Raw genomic sequence first — 19,271 nt, 5'->3', positions numbered from 1 at the left:
CAATGTGCTGTCTACATTTGGTCAATGTGTTGTCTACATTTGGTCAATGTGTTGTCTGTAAGGGTCAATGTGTTGTCTACATTTGGTCAATGTGTTGTCTACATTTGGTCAATGTGTTGTCTACATTTGGTCAATGTGTTGTCTACATTTGGTCAATGTGTTGTCTACATTTGGTCAATGTGCTGTCTACATTTGGTAAATGTGCTGTCTACATTTGGTCAATGTGCTGTCTACATTTGGTCAATGTGTTGTCTACATTTGGTCAATGTGTTGTCTACATTTGGTCAATGTGTTGTCTACATTTGGTCAATGTGTTGTCTACATTTGGTCAATGTGTTGTCTACATTTGGTCAATGTGTTGTCTACATTTGGTCAATGTGCTCTCTACATTTTGGTCAATGTGTTGTCTACATTTGGTCAATGTGTTGTCTACATTTGGTCAATGTGTTGTCTACATTTGGTCAATGTGTTGTCTGTAAGGGTCAGTGTGTTGTCTACATTTGGTCAATGTGTTGTCTACATTTGGTCAATGTGCTGTCTACATTTGGTCAATATATTGTCTACATTTGGTCAATATGTTGTCTACATTTGGTCAATGTGTTGTCTACATTTGGTCAATGTGTTGTCTACATTTGGTCAATGTGTTGTCTACATTTGGTCAATGTGTTGTCTACATTTGGTCAATGTGTTGTCTACATTTGGTCAATGTGTTGTCAACATTTGGTCAATGTGCTGTCTACATTTGGTCAATGTGCTGTCTACATTTGGTCAATGTGCTGTCTACATTTGGTCAATGTGTTGTCTACATTTGGTCAATGTGCTGTCTACATTTGGTCAATGTGTTGTCTGTAAGGGTCAATGTGTTGTCTACATTTGGTCAATGTGCTGTCTACATTTGGTCAATGTATGGCCAAATTTGGTCAATGTGTTGTCTGTAAGGGTCAATGTGCTGTCTACATTTGGTCAATGTGTTGTCTACATTTGGTCAATGTGTTGTCTACATTTGGTCAATGTGTTGTCTACATTTGGTCAATGTGTTGTCTACATTTGGTCAATGTGTTGTCTACATTTGGTCAATGTGTTGTCTACATTTGGTCAATGTGTTGTCTACATTTGGTCAATGTGCTGTCTACATTTGGTCAATGTGCTGTCTACATTTGGTCAATGTGTTGTCTACATTTGGTCAATGTGTTGTCTACATTTGGTCAATGTGCTGTCTACATTTGGTCAATGTGTTGTCTACATTTGGTCAATGTGCTGTCTACATTTGGTCAATGTGTTGTCTGTAAGGGTCAATGTGTTGTCTACATTTGGTCAATGTGTTGTCTACATTTGGTCAATGTGTTGTCTACATTTGGTCAATGTGTTGTCTACATTTGGTCAATGTGTTGTCTACATTTGGTCAATGTGTTGTCTACATTTGGTCAATGTGTTGTCTACATTTGGTCAATGTGTTGTCTACATTTGGTCAATGTGTTGTCTACATTTGGTCAATGTGTTGTCTACATTTGGTCAATGTGTTGTCTACATTTGGTCAATGTGTTGTCTACATTTGGTCAATGTGTTGTCTACATTTGGTCAATGTGTTGTCTACATTTGGTCAATGTGTTGTCAACATTTGGTCAATGTGCTGTCTACATTTGGTCAATGTGCTGTCTACATTTGGTCAATGTGCTGTCTACATTTGGTCAATGTGTTGTCTACATTTGGTCAATGTGTTGTCTACATTTGGTCAATGTGCTGTCTACATTTGGTCAATGTGCTGTCTACATTTGGTCAATGTGTTGTCTACATTTGGTCAATGTGTTGTCTACATTTGGTCAATGTGCTGTCTACATTTGGTCAATGTGTTGTCTACATTTGGTCAATGTGCTGTCTACATTTGGTCAATGTGTTGTCTGTAAGGGTCAATGTGTTGTCTACATTTGGTCAATGTGTTGTCTACATTTGGTCAATGTGTTGTCTACATTTGGTCAATGTGTTGTCTACATTTGGTCAATGTGTTGTCTACATTTGGTCAATGTGTTGTCTACATTTGGTCAATGTGTTGTCTACATTTGGTCAATGTGTTGTCTACATTTGGTCAATGTGTTGTCTACATTTGGTCAATGTGTTGTCTACATTTGGTCAATGTGTTGTCTACATTTGGTCAATGTGTTGTCTACATTTGGTCAATGTGTTGTCTACTTTTGGTCAATGTGTTGTCTACATTTGGTCAATGTGTTGTCAACATTTGGTCAATGTGCTGTCTACATTTGGTCAATGTGCTGTCTACATTTGGTCAATGTGCTGTCTACATTTGGTCAATGTGTTGTCTACATTTGGTCAATGTGTTGTCTACATTTGGTCAATGTGCTGTCTACATTTGGTCAATGTGCTGTCTACATTTGGTCAATGTGCTGTCTACATTTGGTCAATGTGTTGTCTGTAAGGGTCAATGTGTTGTCTACATTTGGTCAATGTGTTGTCTACATTTGGTCAATGTGTTGTCTGTAAGGGTCAATGTGTTGTCTACATTTGGTCAATGTGTTGTCTACATTTGGTCAATGTGTTGTCTACATTTGGTCAATGTGCTGTCTACATTTGGTCAATGTGTTGTCTACATTTGGTCAATGTGCTGTCTACATTTGGTCAATGTGCTGTCTACATTTGGTCAATGTGCTGTCTACATTTGGTCAATGTGCTGTCTACATTTGGTCAATGTGTTGTCTACATTTGGTCAATGTGTTGTCTGTAAGGGTCAATGTGTTGTCTACATTTGGTCAATGTGTTGTCTACATTTGGTCAATGTGTTGTCTACATTTGGTCAATGTGTTGTCTACATTTGGTCAATGTGTTGTCTACATTTGGTCAATGTGCTGTCTACATTTGGTCAATGTGTTGTCTACATTTGGTCAATGTGTTGTCTACATTTGGTCAATGTGTTGTCTACATTTGGTCAATGTGTTGTCTACATTTGGTCAATGTGTTGTCTACATTTGGTCAATGTGTTGTCTACATTTGGTCAATGTGCTGTCTACATTTGGTCAATGTGTTGTCTGTAAGGGTCAATGTGTTGTCTACATTTGGTCAATGTGTTGTCTACATTTGGTCAATGTGTTGTCTACATTTGGTCAATGTGTTGTCTACATTTGGTCAATGTGTTGTCTACATTTGGTCAATGTGTTGTCTACATTTGGTCAATGTGTTGTCTACATTTGGTCAATGTGTTGTCTACATTTGGTCAATGTGTTGTCTACATTTGGTCAATGTGTTGTCTACATTTGGTCAATGTGTTGTCTACATTTGGTCAATGTGTTGTCTACATTTGGTCAATGTGTTGTCTACATTTGGTCAATGTGTTGTCTACATTTGGTCAATGTGTTGTCTACATTTGGTCAATGTGTTGTCTACATTTGGTCAATGTGTTGTCTACATTTGGTCAATGTGTTGTCTACATTTGGTCAATGTGTTGTCTACATTTGGTCAATGTGTTGTCTACATTTGGTCAATGTGTTGTCTACATTTGGTCAATGTGTTGTCAACATTTGGTCAATGTGCTGTCTACATTTGGTCAATGTGCTGTCTACATTTGGTCAATGTGCTGTCTACATTTGGTCAATGTGTTGTCTACATTAGGTCAATGTGTTGTCTACATTTGGTCAATGTGCTGTCTACATTTGGTCAATGTGCTGTCTACATTTGGTCAATGTGCTGTCTACATTTGGTCAATGTGTTGTCTGTAAGGGTCAATGTGTTGTCTACATTTGGTCAATGTGTTGTCTACATTTGGTCAATGTGTTGTCTGTAAGGGTCAATGTGTTGTCTACATTTGGTCAATGTGTTGTCTACATTTGGTCAATGTGTTGTCTACATTTGGTCAATGTGCTGTCTACATTTGGTCAATGTGTTGTCTACATTTGGTCAATGTGCTGTCTACATTTGGTCAATGTGCTGTCTACATTTGGTCAATGTGCTGTCTACATTTGGTCAATGTGCTGTCTACATTTGGTCAATGTGTTGTCTACATTTGGTCAATGTGTTGTCTGTAAGGGTCAATGTGTTGTCTACATTTGGTCAATGTGTTGTCTACATTTGGTCAATGTGTTGTCTACATTTGGTCAATGTGTTGTCTACATTTGGTCAATGTGTTGTCTACATTTGGTCAATGTGCTGTCTACATTTGGTCAATGTGCTGTCTACATTTGGTCAATGTGCTGTCTACATTTGGTCAATGTGTTGTCTACATTTGGTCAATGTGTTGTCTACATTTGGTCAATGTGTTGTCTACATTTGGTCAATGTGTTGTCTACATTTGGTCAATGTGTTGTCTACATTTGGTCAATGTGTTGTCTACATTTGGTCAATGTGCTCTCTACATTTTGGTCAATGTGTTGTCTACATTTGGTCAATGTGTTGTCTACATTTGGTCAATGTGTTGTCTACATTTGGTCAATGTGTTGTCTGTAAGGGTCAGTGTGTTGTCTACATTTGGTCAATGTGTTGTCTACATTTGGTCAATGTGCTCTGTACATTTGGTCAATGTGTTGTCTACATTTGGTCAATGTGCTGTCTACATTTGGTCAATGTGTTGTCTACATTTGGTCAATGTGTTGTCTACATTTGGTCAATGTGTTGTCTACATTTGGTCAATGTGTTGTCTACATTTGGTCAATGTGTTGTCTACATTTGGTCAATGTGTTGTCTACATTTGGTCAATGTGTTGTCTACATTTGGTCAATGTGCTGTCTACATTTGGTCAATGTGCTGTCTACATTTGGTCAATGTGTTGTCTACATTTGGTCAATGTGTTGTCTACATTTGGTCAATGTGCTGTCTACATTTGGTCAATGTGTTGTCTACATTTGGTCAATGTGCTGTCTACATTTGGTCAATGTGTTGTCTGTAAGGGTCAATGTGTTGTCTACATTTGGTCAATGTGTTGTCTACATTTGGTCAATGTGTTGTCTACATTTGGTCAATGTGTTGTCTACATTTGGTCAATGTGTTGTCTACATTTGGTCAATGTGTTGTCTACATTTGGTCAATGTGTTGTCTACATTTGGTCAATGTGTTGTCTACATTTGGTCAATGTGTTGTCTACATTTGGTCAATGTGTTGTCTACATTTGGTCAATGTGTTGTCTACATTTGGTCAATGTGTTGTCTACATTTGGTCAATGTGTTGTCTACATTTGGTCAATGTGTTGTCTACATTTGGTCAATGTGTTGTCAACATTTGGTCAATGTGCTGTCTACATTTGGTCAATGTGCTGTCTACATTTGGTCAATGTGCTGTCTACATTTGGTCAATGTGTTGTCTACATTTGGTCAATGTGTTGTCTACATTTGGTCAATGTGCTGTCTACATTTGGTCAATGTGCTGTCTACATTTGGTCAATGTGCTGTCTACATTTGGTCAATGTGTTGTCTGTAAGGGTCAATGTGTTGTCTACATTTGGTCAATGTGTTGTCTACATTTGGTCAATGTGTTGTCTGTAAGGGTCAATGTGTTGTCTACATTTGGTCAATGTGTTGTCTACATTTGGTCAATGTGTTGTCTACATTTGATCAATGTGCTGTCTACATTTGGTCAATGTGTTGTCTACATTTGGTCAATGTGCTGTCTACATTTGGTCAATGTGCTGTCTACATTTGGTCAATGTGCTGTCTACATTTGGTCAATGTGCTGTCTACATTTGGTCAATGTGTTGTCTACATTTGGTCAATGTGTTGTCTGTAAGGGTCAATGTGTTGTCTACATTTGGTCAATGTGTTGTCTACATTTGGTCAATGTGTTGTCTACATTTGGTCAATGTGTTGTCTACATTTGGTCAATGTGTTGTCTACATTTGGTCAATGTGCTGTCTACATTTGGTCAATGTGCTGTCTACATTTGGTCAATGTGCTGTCTACATTTGGTCAATGTGTTGTCTACATTTGGTCAATGTGTTGTCTACATTTGGTCAATGTGTTGTCTACATTTGGTCAATGTGTTGTCTACATTTGGTCAATGTGTTGTCTACATTTGGTCAATGTGTTGTCTACATTTGGTCAATGTGCTCTCTACATTTTGGTCAATGTGTTGTCTACATTTGGTCAATGTGTTGTCTACATTTGGTCAATGTGTTGTCTACATTTGGTCAATGTGTTGTCTGTAAGGGTCAGTGTGTTGTCTACATTTGGTCAATGTGTTGTCTACATTTGGTCAATGTGCTCTGTACATTTGGTCAATGTGTTGTCTACATTTGGTCAATGTGCTGTCTACATTTGGTCAATATGTTGTCTACATTTGGTCAATGTGTTGTCTACATTTGGTCAATGTGTTGTCTACATTTGGTCAATGTGTTGTCTACATTTGGTCAATGTGTTGTCTTTATTTGGTCAATGTGTTGTCTACATTTGGTCAATGTGTTGTCTACATTTGGTCAATGTGCTGTCTACATTTGGTCAATGTGCTGTCTACATTTGGTCAATGTGCTGTCTACATTTGGTCAATGTGTTGTCTACATTTGGTCAATGTGTTGTCTACATTTGGTCAATGTGCTGTCTACATTTGGTCAATGTGCTGTCTACATTTGGTCAATGTGCTGTCTACATTTGGTCAATGTGTTGTCTGTAAGGGTCAATGTGTTGTCTACATTTGGTCAATGTGTTGTCTACATTTGGTCAATGTGTTGTCTACATTTGGTCAATGTGTTGTCTACATTTGGTCAATGTGTTGTCAACATTTGGTCAATGTGCTGTCTACATTTGGTCAATGTGCTGTCTACATTTGGTCAATGTGCTGTCTACATTTGGTCAATGTGTTGTCTACATTTGGTCAATGTGTTGTCTACATTTGGTCAATGTGCTGTCTACATTTGGTCAATGTGCTGTCTACATTTGGTCAATGTGCTGTCTACATTTGGTCAATGTGTTGTCTACATTTGGTCAATGTGTTGTCTACATTTGGTCAATGTGTTGTCTACATTTGGTCAATGTGTTGTCTGTAAGGGTCAATGTGTTGTCTACATTTGGTCAATGTGTTGTCTACATTTGGTCAATGTGTTGTCTACATTTGGTCAATGTGCTGTCTACATTTGGTCAATGTGTTGTCTACATTTGGTCAATGTGCTGTCTACATTTGGTCAATGTGCTGTCTACATTTGGTCAATGTGCTGTCTACATTTGGTCAATGTGCTGTCTACATTTGGTCAATGTGTTGTCTACATTTGGTCAATGTGTTGTCTGTAAGGGTCAATGTGTTGTCTACATTTGGTCAATGTGTTGTCTACATTTGGTCAATGTGTTGTCTACATTTGGTCAATGTGTTGTCTACATTTGGTCAATGTGTTGTCTACATTTGGTCAATGTGCTGTCTACATTTGGTAAATGTGCTGTCTACATTTGGTCAATGTGCTGTCTACATTTGGTCAATGTGTTGTCTACATTTGGTCAATGTGTTGTCTACATTTGGTCAATGTGTTGTCTACATTTGGTCAATGTGTTGTCTACATTTGGTCAATGTGTTGTCTACATTTGGTCAATGTGTTGTCTACATTTGGTCAATGTGCTCTCTACATTTTGGTCAATGTGTTGTCTACATTTGGTCAATGTGTTGTCTACATTTGGTCAATGTGTTGTCTACATTTGGTCAATGTGTTGTCTGTAAGGGTCAGTGTGTTGTCTACATTTGGTCAATGTGTTGTCTACATTTGGTCAATGTGCTCTGTACATTTGGTCAATGTGTTGTCTACATTTGGTCAATGTGCTGTCTACATTTGGTCAATATGTTGTCTACATTTGGTCAATATGTTGTCTACATTTGGTCAATGTGTTGTCTACATTTGGTCAATGTGTTGTCTACATTTGGTCAATGTGTTGTCTACATTTGGTCAATGTGTTGTCTACATTTGGTCAATGTGTTGTCTACATTTGGTCAATGTGTTGTCTACATTTGGTCAATGTGCTGTCTACATTTGGTCAATGTGCTGTCTACATTTGGTCAATGTGTTGTCTACATTTGGTCAATGTGTTGTCTACATTTGGTCAATGTGTTGTCTACATTTGGTCAATGTGCTGTCTACATTTGGTCAATGTGCTGTCTACATTTGGTCAATGTGCTGTCTACATTTGGTCAATGTGTTGTCTGTAAGGGTCAATGTGCTGTCTACATTTGGTCAATGTGTTGTCTACATTTGGTCAATGTGTTGTCTACATTTGGTCAATGTGTTGTCTACATTTGGTCAATGTGTTGTCTACATTTGGTCAATGTGCTGTCTACATTTGGTCAATATGTTGTCTACATTTGGTCAATGTGTTGTCTACATTTGGTCAATGTGTTGTCTACATTTGGTCAATGTGTTGTCTACATTTGGTCAATGTGTTGTCTACATTTGGTCAATGTGCTGTCTACATTTGGTCAATGTGTTGTCTACATTTGGTCAATGTGTTGTCTACATTTGGTCAATGTGTTGTCTGTAAGGGTCAATGTGTTGTCTACATTTGGTCAATGTGTTGTCTACATTTGGTCAATGTGTTGTCTACATTTGGTCAATGTGTTGTCTACATTTGGTCAATGTGTTGTCTACATTTGGTCAATGTGTTGTCTACATTTGGTCAATGTGCTGTCTACATTTGGTCAATGTGCTGTCTACATTTGGTCAATGTGTTGTCTACATTTGGTCAATGTGCTGTCTACATTTGGTCAATGTGCTGTCTACATTTGGTCAATGTGTTGTCTACATTTGGTCAATGTGCTGTCTACATTTGGTCAATGTGTTGTCTACATTTGGTCAATGTGTTGTCTACATTTGGTCAATGTGCTGTCTACATTTGGTCAATGTGTTGTCTGTAAGGGTCAATGTGTTGTCTACATTTGGTCAATGTGCTGTCTACATTTGGTCAATGTGCTGTCTACATTTGGTCAATGTGTTGTCTGTAAGGGTCAATGTGCTGTCTACATTTGGTCAATGTGTTGTCTACATTTGGTTAATGCGTTGTCTACATTTGGTCAATGTGTTGTCTACATTTGGTCAATGTGTTGTCTACATTTGGTCAATGTGTTGTCTACATTTGGTCAATGTGTTGTCTACATTTGGTCAATGTGTTGTCTACATTTGGTCAATGTGCTGTCTACATTTGGTCAATGTGCTGTCTACATTTGGTCAATGTGTTGTCTACATTTGGTCAATGTGTTGTCTACATTTGGTCAATGTGTTGTCTACATTTGGTCAATGTGTTGTCTACTTTTGGTCAATGTGCTGTCTACATTTGGTCAATGTGTTGTCTGTAAGGGTCAATGTGTTGTCTACATTTGGTCAATGTGTTGTCTACATTTGGTCAATGTGTTGTCTACATTTGGTCAATGTGTTGTCTACATTTGGTCAATGTGTTGTCTACATTTGGTCAATGTGTTGTCTACATTTGGTCAATGTGTTGTCTACATTTGGTCAATGTGTTGTCTACATTTGGTCAATGTGTTGTCTACATTTGGTCAATGTGTTGTCTACATTTGGTCAATGTGCTGTCTACATTTGGTCAATGTGCTGTCTACATTTGGTCAATGTGCTGTCTACATTTGGTCAATGTGTTGTCTACATTTGGTCAATGTGTTGTCTACATTTGGTCAATGTGTTGTCTACATTTGGTCAATGTGTTGTCTACATTTGGTCAATGTGTTGTCTACATTTGGTCAATGTGTTGTCTACATTTGGTCAATGTGCTCTCTACATTTTGGTCAATGTGTTGTCTACATTTGGTCAATGTGTTGTCTACATTTGGTCAATGTGTTGTCTACATTTGGTCAATGTGTTGTCTGTAAGGGTCAGTGTGTTGTCTACATTTGGTCAATGTGTTGTCTACATTTGGTCAATGTGCTCTGTACATTTGGTCAATGTGTTGTCTACATTTGGTCAATGTGCTGTCTACATTTGGTCAATATGTTGTCTACATTTGGTCAATGTGTTGTCTACATTTGGTCAATGTGTTGTCTACATTTGGTCAATGTGTTGTCTACATTTGGTCAATGTGTTGTCTTTATTTGGTCAATGTGTTGTCTACATTTGGTCAATGTGTTGTCTACATTTGGTCAATGTGCTGTCTACATTTGGTCAATGTGCTGTCTACATTTGGTCAATGTGCTGTCTACATTTGGTCAATGTGTTGTCTACATTTGGTCAATGTGTTGTCTACATTTGGTCAATGTGCTGTCTACATTTGGTCAATGTGCTGTCTACATTTGGTCAATGTGCTGTCTACATTTGGTCAATGTGTTGTCTGTAAGGGTCAATGTGTTGTCTACATTTGGTCAATGTGTTGTCTACATTTGGTCAATGTGTTGTCTACATTTGGTCAATGTGTTGTCTACATTTGGTCAATGTGTTGTCAACATTTGGTCAATGTGCTGTCTACATTTGGTCAATGTGCTGTCTACATTTGGTCAATGTGCTGTCTACATTTGGTCAATGTGTTGTCTACATTTGGTCAATGTGTTGTCTACATTTGGTCAATGTGCTGTCTACATTTGGTCAATGTGCTGTCTACATTTGGTCAATGTGCTGTCTACATTTGGTCAATGTGTTGTCTACATTTGGTCAATGTGTTGTCTACATTTGGTCAATGTGTTGTCTACATTTGGTCAATGTGTTGTCTGTAAGGGTCAATGTGTTGTCTACATTTGGTCAATGTGTTGTCTACATTTGGTCAATGTGTTGTCTACATTTGGTCAATGTGCTGTCTACATTTGGTCAATGTGTTGTCTACATTTGGTCAATGTGCTGTCTACATTTGGTCAATGTGCTGTCTACATTTGGTCAATGTGCTGTCTACATTTGGTCAATGTGCTGTCTACATTTGGTCAATGTGTTGTCTACATTTGGTCAATGTGTTGTCTGTAAGGGTCAATGTGTTGTCTACATTTGGTCAATGTGTTGTCTACATTTGGTCAATGTGTTGTCTACATTTGGTCAATGTGTTGTCTACATTTGGTCAATGTGTTGTCTACATTTGGTCAATGTGCTGTCTACATTTGGTAAATGTGCTGTCTACATTTGGTCAATGTGCTGTCTACATTTGGTCAATGTGTTGTCTACATTTGGTCAATGTGTTGTCTACATTTGGTCAATGTGTTGTCTACATTTGGTCAATGTGTTGTCTACATTTGGTCAATGTGTTGTCTACATTTGGTCAATGTGTTGTCTACATTTGGTCAATGTGCTCTCTACATTTTGGTCAATGTGTTGTCTACATTTGGTCAATGTGTTGTCTACATTTGGTCAATGTGTTGTCTACATTTGGTCAATGTGTTGTCTGTAAGGGTCAGTGTGTTGTCTACATTTGGTCAATGTGTTGTCTACATTTGGTCAATGTGCTCTGTACATTTGGTCAATGTGTTGTCTACATTTGGTCAATGTGCTGTCTACATTTGGTCAATATGTTGTCTACATTTGGTCAATATGTTGTCTACATTTGGTCAATGTGTTGTCTACATTTGGTCAATGTGTTGTCTACATTTGGTCAATGTGTTGTCTACATTTGGTCAATGTGTTGTCTACATTTGGTCAATGTGTTGTCTACATTTGGTCAATGTGTTGTCTACATTTGGTCAATGTGCTGTCTACATTTGGTCAATGTGCTGTCTACATTTGGTCAATGTGTTGTCTACATTTGGTCAATGTGTTGTCTACATTTGGTCAATGTGTTGTCTACATTTGGTCAATGTGCTGTCTACATTTGGTCAATGTGCTGTCTACATTTGGTCAATGTGCTGTCTACATTTGGTCAATGTGTTGTCTGTAAGGGTCAATGTGCTGTCTACATTTGGTCAATGTGTTGTCTACATTTGGTCAATGTGTTGTCTACATTTGGTCAATGTGTTGTCTACATTTGGTCAATGTGTTGTCTACATTTGGTCAATGTGCTGTCTACATTTGGTCAATATGTTGTCTACATTTGGTCAATGTGTTGTCTACATTTGGTCAATGTGTTGTCTACATTTGGTCAATGTGTTGTCTACATTTGGTCAATGTGTTGTCTACATTTGGTCAATGTGCTGTCTACATTTGGTCAATGTGTTGTCTACATTTGGTCAATGTGTTGTCTACATTTGGTCAATGTGTTGTCTGTAAGGGTCAATGTGTTGTCTACATTTGGTCAATGTGTTGTCTACATTTGGTCAATGTGTTGTCTACATTTGGTCAATGTGTTGTCTACATTTGGTCAATGTGTTGTCTACATTTGGTCAATGTGTTGTCTACATTTGGTCAATGTGCTGTCTACATTTGGTCAATGTGCTGTCTACATTTGGTCAATGTGTTGTCTACATTTGGTCAATGTGCTGTCTACATTTGGTCAATGTGCTGTCTACATTTGGTCAATGTGTTGTCTACATTTGGTCAATGTGCTGTCTACATTTGGTCAATGTGTTGTCTACATTTGGTCAATGTGTTGTCTACATTTGGTCAATGTGCTGTCTACATTTGGTCAATGTGTTGTCTGTAAGGGTCAATGTGTTGTCTACATTTGGTCAATGTGCTGTCTACATTTGGTCAATGTGCTGTCTACATTTGGTCAATGTGTTGTCTGTAAGGGTCAATGTGCTGTCTACATTTGGTCAATGTGTTGTCTACATTTGGTTAATGTGTTGTCTACATTTGGTCAATGTGTTGTCTACATTTGGTCAATGTGTTGTCTACATTTGGTCAATGTGTTGTCTACATTTGGTCAATGTGTTGTCTACATTTGGTCAATGTGTTGTCTACATTTGGTCAATGTGCTGTCTACATTTGGTCAATGTGCTGTCTACATTTGGTCAATGTGTTGTCTACATTTGGTCAATGTGTTGTCTACATTTGGTCAATGTGTTGTCTACATTTGGTCAATGTGTTGTCTACTTTTGGTCAATGTGCTGTCTACATTTGGTCAATGTGTTGTCTGTAAGGGTCAATGTGTTGTCTACATTTGGTCAATGTGTTGTCTACATTTGGTCAATGTGTTGTCTACATTTGGTCAATGTGTTGTCTACATTTGGTCAATGTGTTGTCTACATTTGGTCAATGTGTTGTCTACATTTGGTCAATGTGTTGTCTACATTTGGTCAATGTGTTGTCTACATTTGGTCAATGTGTTGTCTACATTTGGTCAATGTGTTGTCTACATTTGGTCAATGTGCTGTCTACATTTGGTCAATGTGTTGTCTGTAAGGGTCAATGTGCTGTCTACATTTGGTCAATGTGCTGTCTGCATTTGGTCAATGTGTTGTCTACATTTGGTCAATGTGTTGTCTACATTTGGTCAATGTGTTGTCTACATTTGGTCAATGTGTTGTCTACATTTGGTCAATGTGTTGTCTACATTTGGTCAATGTGCTGTCTACATTTGGTCAATGTGCTGTCTACATTTGGTCAATGTGCTGTCTACATTTGGTCAATGTGCTGTCTACATTTGGTCAATGTGTTGTCTGTAAGGGTCAATGTGCTGTCTACATTTGGTCAATGTGTTGTCTACATTTGGTCAATGTGTTGTCTACATTTGGTCAATGTGTTGTCTACATTTGGTCAATGTGTTGTCTACATTTGGTCAATGTGCTGTCTACATTTGGTCAATATGTTGTCTACATTTGGTCAATGTGTTGTCTACATTTGGTCAATGTGTTGTCTACATTTGGTCAATGTGATGTCTACATTTGGTCAATGTGCTGTCTACATTTGGTCAATGTGTTGTCTACATTTGGTCAATGTGTTGTCTGTAAGGGTCAATGTGCTGTCTACATTTGGTCAATGTGTTGTCTGTAAGGGTCAATGTGCTGTCTACATTTGGTCAATGTGTTGTCTGTAAGGGTCAATGTGCTGTCTACATTTGGTCAATGTGTTGTCTACATTTGGTCAATGTGTTGTCTACATTTGGTCAATGTTTTGTCTACATTTGGTTAATATGCTGGTCAATATGTTGTCTGGTGTTGGTCAATATGATTACAAAGTCTATGTAATCAGAATAAATTATTGAAAAAAAATATTTAAAAAAATATTGCATGCGATAAAATTATAGTTACATTTGAAAATTTAAAGCCGTTTGTGAACCATCGTTTACACGTATTTTTATATTTTTATATCGAATATAAGCCGTTGTAAAACAGTTTATTATTTTTTTTTTCAATTCAACCATTTTCAAAAACGGATTAACCCCTCCTTGAAGTCACCCGGTATAGTCAGGGAGAATAGAAAAGTCGGAACAATTGTTCTCTATGATAAAATACACAGCAGTGATCTATGGAGTATAGCGTAGTATTGTATTTATATTAAAAAACATAACATCCCTAATCACCACAACACCCTGACTCTAGTAATCTAAATTAAAAATAAAAATGTTTTCTAAATAACTATTTTATTACTAGTAGTTATTTCTTTAACTGTTTCTAGCCTTAATAAACCGGAAGTAATTTTAACTTTTCACAAATGTAATAACATATTCAATTTTGGTTAAAAAATGTGCTATCTGGCAACACAAATTTGAAACCTTTAGGAACCAGCTTTTCCAGCCTATTCAAGTTCTGGTGGAATCTTGTCTTTTCTCTATCAGCGGATCGACTGCTGGTTGAACTGATAGTAACTTAGCTTCGTGGCTTCAACCCCACCCCCTTCTCTCTCTCCACCCCTCCCCCCACACACACACCTCAAATGGGTGATAAATCCAGAAGGGTGAGTGAAAAACTTAGAAATGAACACTTGTCGTGAAAGAACACACAAACTTCAAACACAAATCAAGCTTGTGATTGTTTATTTCAATCATATTTATGATGACACGCGAAAGGGTAAAAATAGCACCACGCTTTACAACACATCACCCAGGTGGAGAGCGCGCTCTAGACATCAAGCCAAGGTCAATGGTGAAATAAACAATGGCCCAAAACTGGTGCATAAAAAGATGTAAAATGGATCCTGTGTACACAATGGACTGTATACTATAAAAATTGGTAATCAATGGCTTGATACTGGGTACATCAGGAAAAAATAGCGACCTCTATCTAGATCTATCAATGACCTCTATCTAGACCTATCAATGACCTCTATCTCCAGCTAGACCTATCAATGACCTCTATCTTCAGCTAGACCTTTCAATGACCTCTATCTACAGCTAGACCTATCAATGACCTCTATCTCCAGCTAGACCTATCAATGACCTCTATCTCCAGCTAGACCTATCAATGACCTCTATCTCCAGCTATACCTATCAATGACCTCTATCTCCAGCTACACCTATCAATGGCTTCTATCTCAAGCTAGACCTATCAATGGCCGCGTGACCCAAACAGGTCGCCGGATACACGTCGTGACGGTGCCGTCAGGACAATCCCGAGGGGGGGGGGAGCTAACTTTAGGTCACGGACATGACGAACCGGAAGTTGAGCAATACACGCGAGCGTGTTCATAATTTAGACAGACTAGAGATAAGGAGGCGGTCAATATAGCTGGCTGATGGACTGAGAAGTGGCGCGGGTTTTAGGTGCGGGTTTTAGGTGCGGGTTTTAGGTGCGGGTTTTAGGTGCGGGTTTTAGGTGCGGGTTTGGGGAATAGGCGCGGGTTTTAGGTACGGGTATGGGGAATAGGCGCGGGTTTTAGGTGCGGGTTTGAGGAATAGACGCGGGTTTTAGGTGCGGGTTTGGGGAATAGGCGCGGGTTTTAGGTGCGGGTTTGGGGAATAGGCGCGGGTTTTAGGTGCGGGTTTGGGAAATAGTCGCGGGTTTTAGGTGCGGGTTTGGGAAATAGTCGCGGGTTTTAGGTGCGGGTTTGGAGAATAGGCGCGGGTTTGAGGTGCGGGTTTGAGGAATAGACGCGGGTTTTAGGTGCGGGTTTGGGGAATAGGCGCGGGTTTTAGGTGCGGGTTTGGGGAATAGGCGCGGGTTTTAGGTGCGGGTTTGGGAAATAGTCGCGGGTTTTAGGTGCGGGTTTGGGAAATAGTCGCGGGTTTTAGGTGCGGGTTTGTGGAATAGGCGCGGGTTTTAGGTGCGGGTTTGGGGAATAGGCGCGGGATTTAGGTGCGTGTTTGTGGAATAGGCGCGGGTTTTAGGTGCGGGTATGGGGAATAGGCGCGGGTTTTAGGTGCGGGTTTGGGAAATAGTCGCGGGTTTTAGGTGCGGGTTTGGGAAATAGTCGCGGGTTTTAGGTGCGGGTTTGTGGAATAGGCGCGGGTTTTAGGTGCGGGTTTGGGGAATAGGCGCGGGTTTTAGGTGCGGGTTTGGGGAATAGGCGCGGGTTTTAGGTGCGGGTTTGGGAAATAGTCGCGGGTTTTAGGTGCGGGTTTGGGAAATAGTCGCGGGTTTTAGGTGCGGGTTTGGAGAATAGGCGCGGGTTTGAGGTGCGGGTTTGAGGAATAGACGCGGGTTTTAGGTGCGGGTTTGGGGAATAGGCGCGGGTTTTAGGTGCGGGTTTGGGGAATAGGCGCGGGTTTTAGGTGCGGGTTTGGGAAATAGTCGCGGGTTTTAGGTGCGGGTTTGGGAAATAGTCGCGGGTTTTAGGTGCGGGTTTGTGGAATAGGCGCGGGTTTTAGGTGCGGGTTTGGGGAATAGGCGCGGGATTTAGGTGCGTGTTTGTGGAATAGGCGCGGGTTTTAGGTGCGGGTATGGGGAATAGGCGCGGGTTTTAGGTGCGGGTTTGGGAAATAGTCGCGGGTTTTAGGTGCGGGTTTGGGAAATAGTCGCGGGTTTTAGGTGCGGGTTTGTGGAATAGGCGCGGGTTTTAGGTGCGGGTTTTGAGAATAGGCGCGGGTTTAACGTTAGTCGGTGTTTGTCAGGTATAAACAATGTCAAGGTCGTCACGAGGGGGTTCTAATTAATGGTAGCAATGGGGGTGTAGTGGTTGACTACATACCAGTATGGCGGGGAAGGGGGTCTACGCCAGTAGGGTGGGGGAGTAAAAACTAGGTCCTATGGTGTAAAAGTCATGTGACTATTAACGCTCAGTCCACCGTGACATGTGACCAAACCCCCGCCGTACCCTGCCTCGTGTAGGCTGCACGACGTTCAACTGGCGTCAACTGGCGCTAAATAAAAGACAAATGTCCTTCAGGAACTAACCCATTCTGTGTGTGCGCATCAAACTCCCGTGGTACCGTTACTGTCATTAAACCCAATTATACCCCCAAACTAGCTTGAAGACCGCTGGCAACTTATTTCTCACAAGATTCATGTAGGCCTACTCTCCGAAAAATCTCTAACTAAAAAAGTCTAGATTTAGATGTCAACTTATCAAGCCTCTTTAGACTTGGCTTAATTCTTCACAAACTAAAACAGGAAGTGACGTCCGAATGTAATTTGACCCGACGATTACAGACTAGCAGGATGTGATGTCATCAGCGTACACGGGACCAGTTTATAGAGTGCTAGTGGGGAGGGAGGAGAAGTGGACGAAAGGTGTACCTTTTTTGGTCTTTTCTATCCAGGCGGCCAGACCTTCTGTGGGAGATAGAAGACGGGTAGGTCAACAAAGGTCATCAAGTGAACAAGGTCATTGGTAACTAATGCAACCAAGGTCGCCAGGTTAACGTTAACCGACATCAAAGGCATCAGTTAATTGGCAGCAATGTCATTAATTAAAGATTAACCTTAGTTAAGATTATACGTTGAAGGTCATTTAAATGATAATCCCTCTAAGGTTATCTGGTCAAGGTTAACCTTCACCAAGGTCATCAATGTCTAACCACACAAATAATCATAGAATAGGCTGCTGACCACACACATGACGTCACACAAGCTGTTGCTGACCACACATGACGTCACACAAGCGGCTGCTGACCACACATGACGTCACACAAGAAGCTGCTGACCACACTTATGACGTCACACAAGAGGCTGCTGACCACACATGACGTCACACGAGCTGTTGCTGACCACAGACGCATGCCGTCACACTGACCTTTAATGTAAGGAAACCTCTCCTCCCATTCACCAAAGCAGGGCTTGATGTCCGCCACGTAGCCATCTGAGGAGGTCAAAGGTCAGAGGTTACAGGCCAACGCTCGACTGGGTCAAACCCTCACGACAACATCAAGCCATTAACCAGCTGATTAAAGGTCAGAGGTTAGAGGCCAACGCTCGACTGGGTCAAACCCTCACGACAACATCAAGCCATTAACCAGCTGATTAAAGCGCTTGTTGCCATTAAAATCTTTTTGTTTAACTAAACAAAATGAACTGAATTCACAAAGCTACACTAATGATGTAGCCACTGTAGCAGAAATTGCTTCATTTAATCAACCAGCTCATTATTTCTTAGAATAGCTTCACTAAATTAGCTATGTTGTGTTGTTGCTTTTATACGCAATTAGACACAAATTTCATGAAAGAAAACAAAAAGACAACGCAATGAAATTTAAAGCGTCACACGTGAGAAAAGTTTGATCATATGTGGGGTGGGGGGTGGGGGGGTCGAAAATATTTTAATTTGATTTCATATATTAAATACGCCTCTTATTCAATCACATATAGACTTTGGTGCCGACCCCACCCCCACCTTCAAACTACAACCAGTAGTCCCAAATTTCTATGTTTAATCTTCACACCCCATCACAACACCCCACACCTATAGTCACACACCATCACAACACCCCACACCTATAGTCATACACCATCACAATACCCCACACCTATAGTCACACACTATCACAATACCCCACACCTATAGTCATACACGATCACAACACCCCACACCTGACCCCCACAAAACATACGTATGCTACCTGAGCCCCACATAAAACATACGTACGTTGTCTGACCCCCACATAAAACATACGTACGTTGCCTGACCCCTGACCCCCACATAAAACATGCGTACCTTGCCTGACCCCCCACCTAAAACACACGTACGTTGTCTGACCCCCACATAAAACACGTACGTTGCCTGACCCCCTGACCCCCCTCATAAAACATACGTACGTTTTCTGACCCCCACATAAAACATACGTACGTTGCCTGACCCCTGACCCCCACATAAAACATGCGTACCTTGCCTGACCCCCCACCTAAAACACACGTACGTTGTCTGACCCCCCACATAAAAAATACGTACGTTGCCTGACCCCCCTGACCCCCACATAAAACATACGTACGTTGTCTGACCCCCCACATAAAATATACGTACGTTGCCTGACCACCACATAAAACATACGTACGTTGACTGACCCCCTGACCCCCCTCATAAAACATACGTACGTTGTCTGACCCCCACATAAAACATACGTACGTTGCCTGACCCCTGACCCCCACATAAAACATACGTACGTTGTCTGACCCCCACATAAAACATACGTACGTTGCCT

The 19,271-nt window shown here is 40.2% G+C and overlaps 1 protein-coding gene across 1 annotated transcript in view; it reads right to left on the bottom strand.

The window, feature by feature from the left end:
- The window catches only part of LOC131939306 (uncharacterized), a 36,770-nt gene that overhangs the window by 6,790 nt on the left and 10,709 nt on the right, over nt 1-19,271 (bottom strand). The window contains exons 4-5 of the mRNA XM_059297528.1: nt 17,870-17,935; nt 17,374-17,409 (exon numbers count right to left, since the gene is read on the bottom strand). Coding sequence (XP_059153511.1) covers nt 17,374-17,409; nt 17,870-17,935 — 102 coding nt within the window. The remainder of the gene's footprint in view (nt 1-17,373; nt 17,410-17,869; nt 17,936-19,271) is intronic.

This window comes from Physella acuta, unplaced genomic scaffold (genome assembly GCF_028476545.2).
Source record: "Physella acuta isolate Inbredline_101_S28 unplaced genomic scaffold, ASM2847654v3 ptg000273l, whole genome shotgun sequence".
Classification (NCBI taxonomy): domain Eukaryota; kingdom Metazoa; phylum Mollusca; class Gastropoda; family Physidae; genus Physella; species Physella acuta.
The sequence above is the reverse complement of the archived record's forward strand: the minus strand, read 5'-3'. Positions and strand labels throughout refer to the sequence as shown.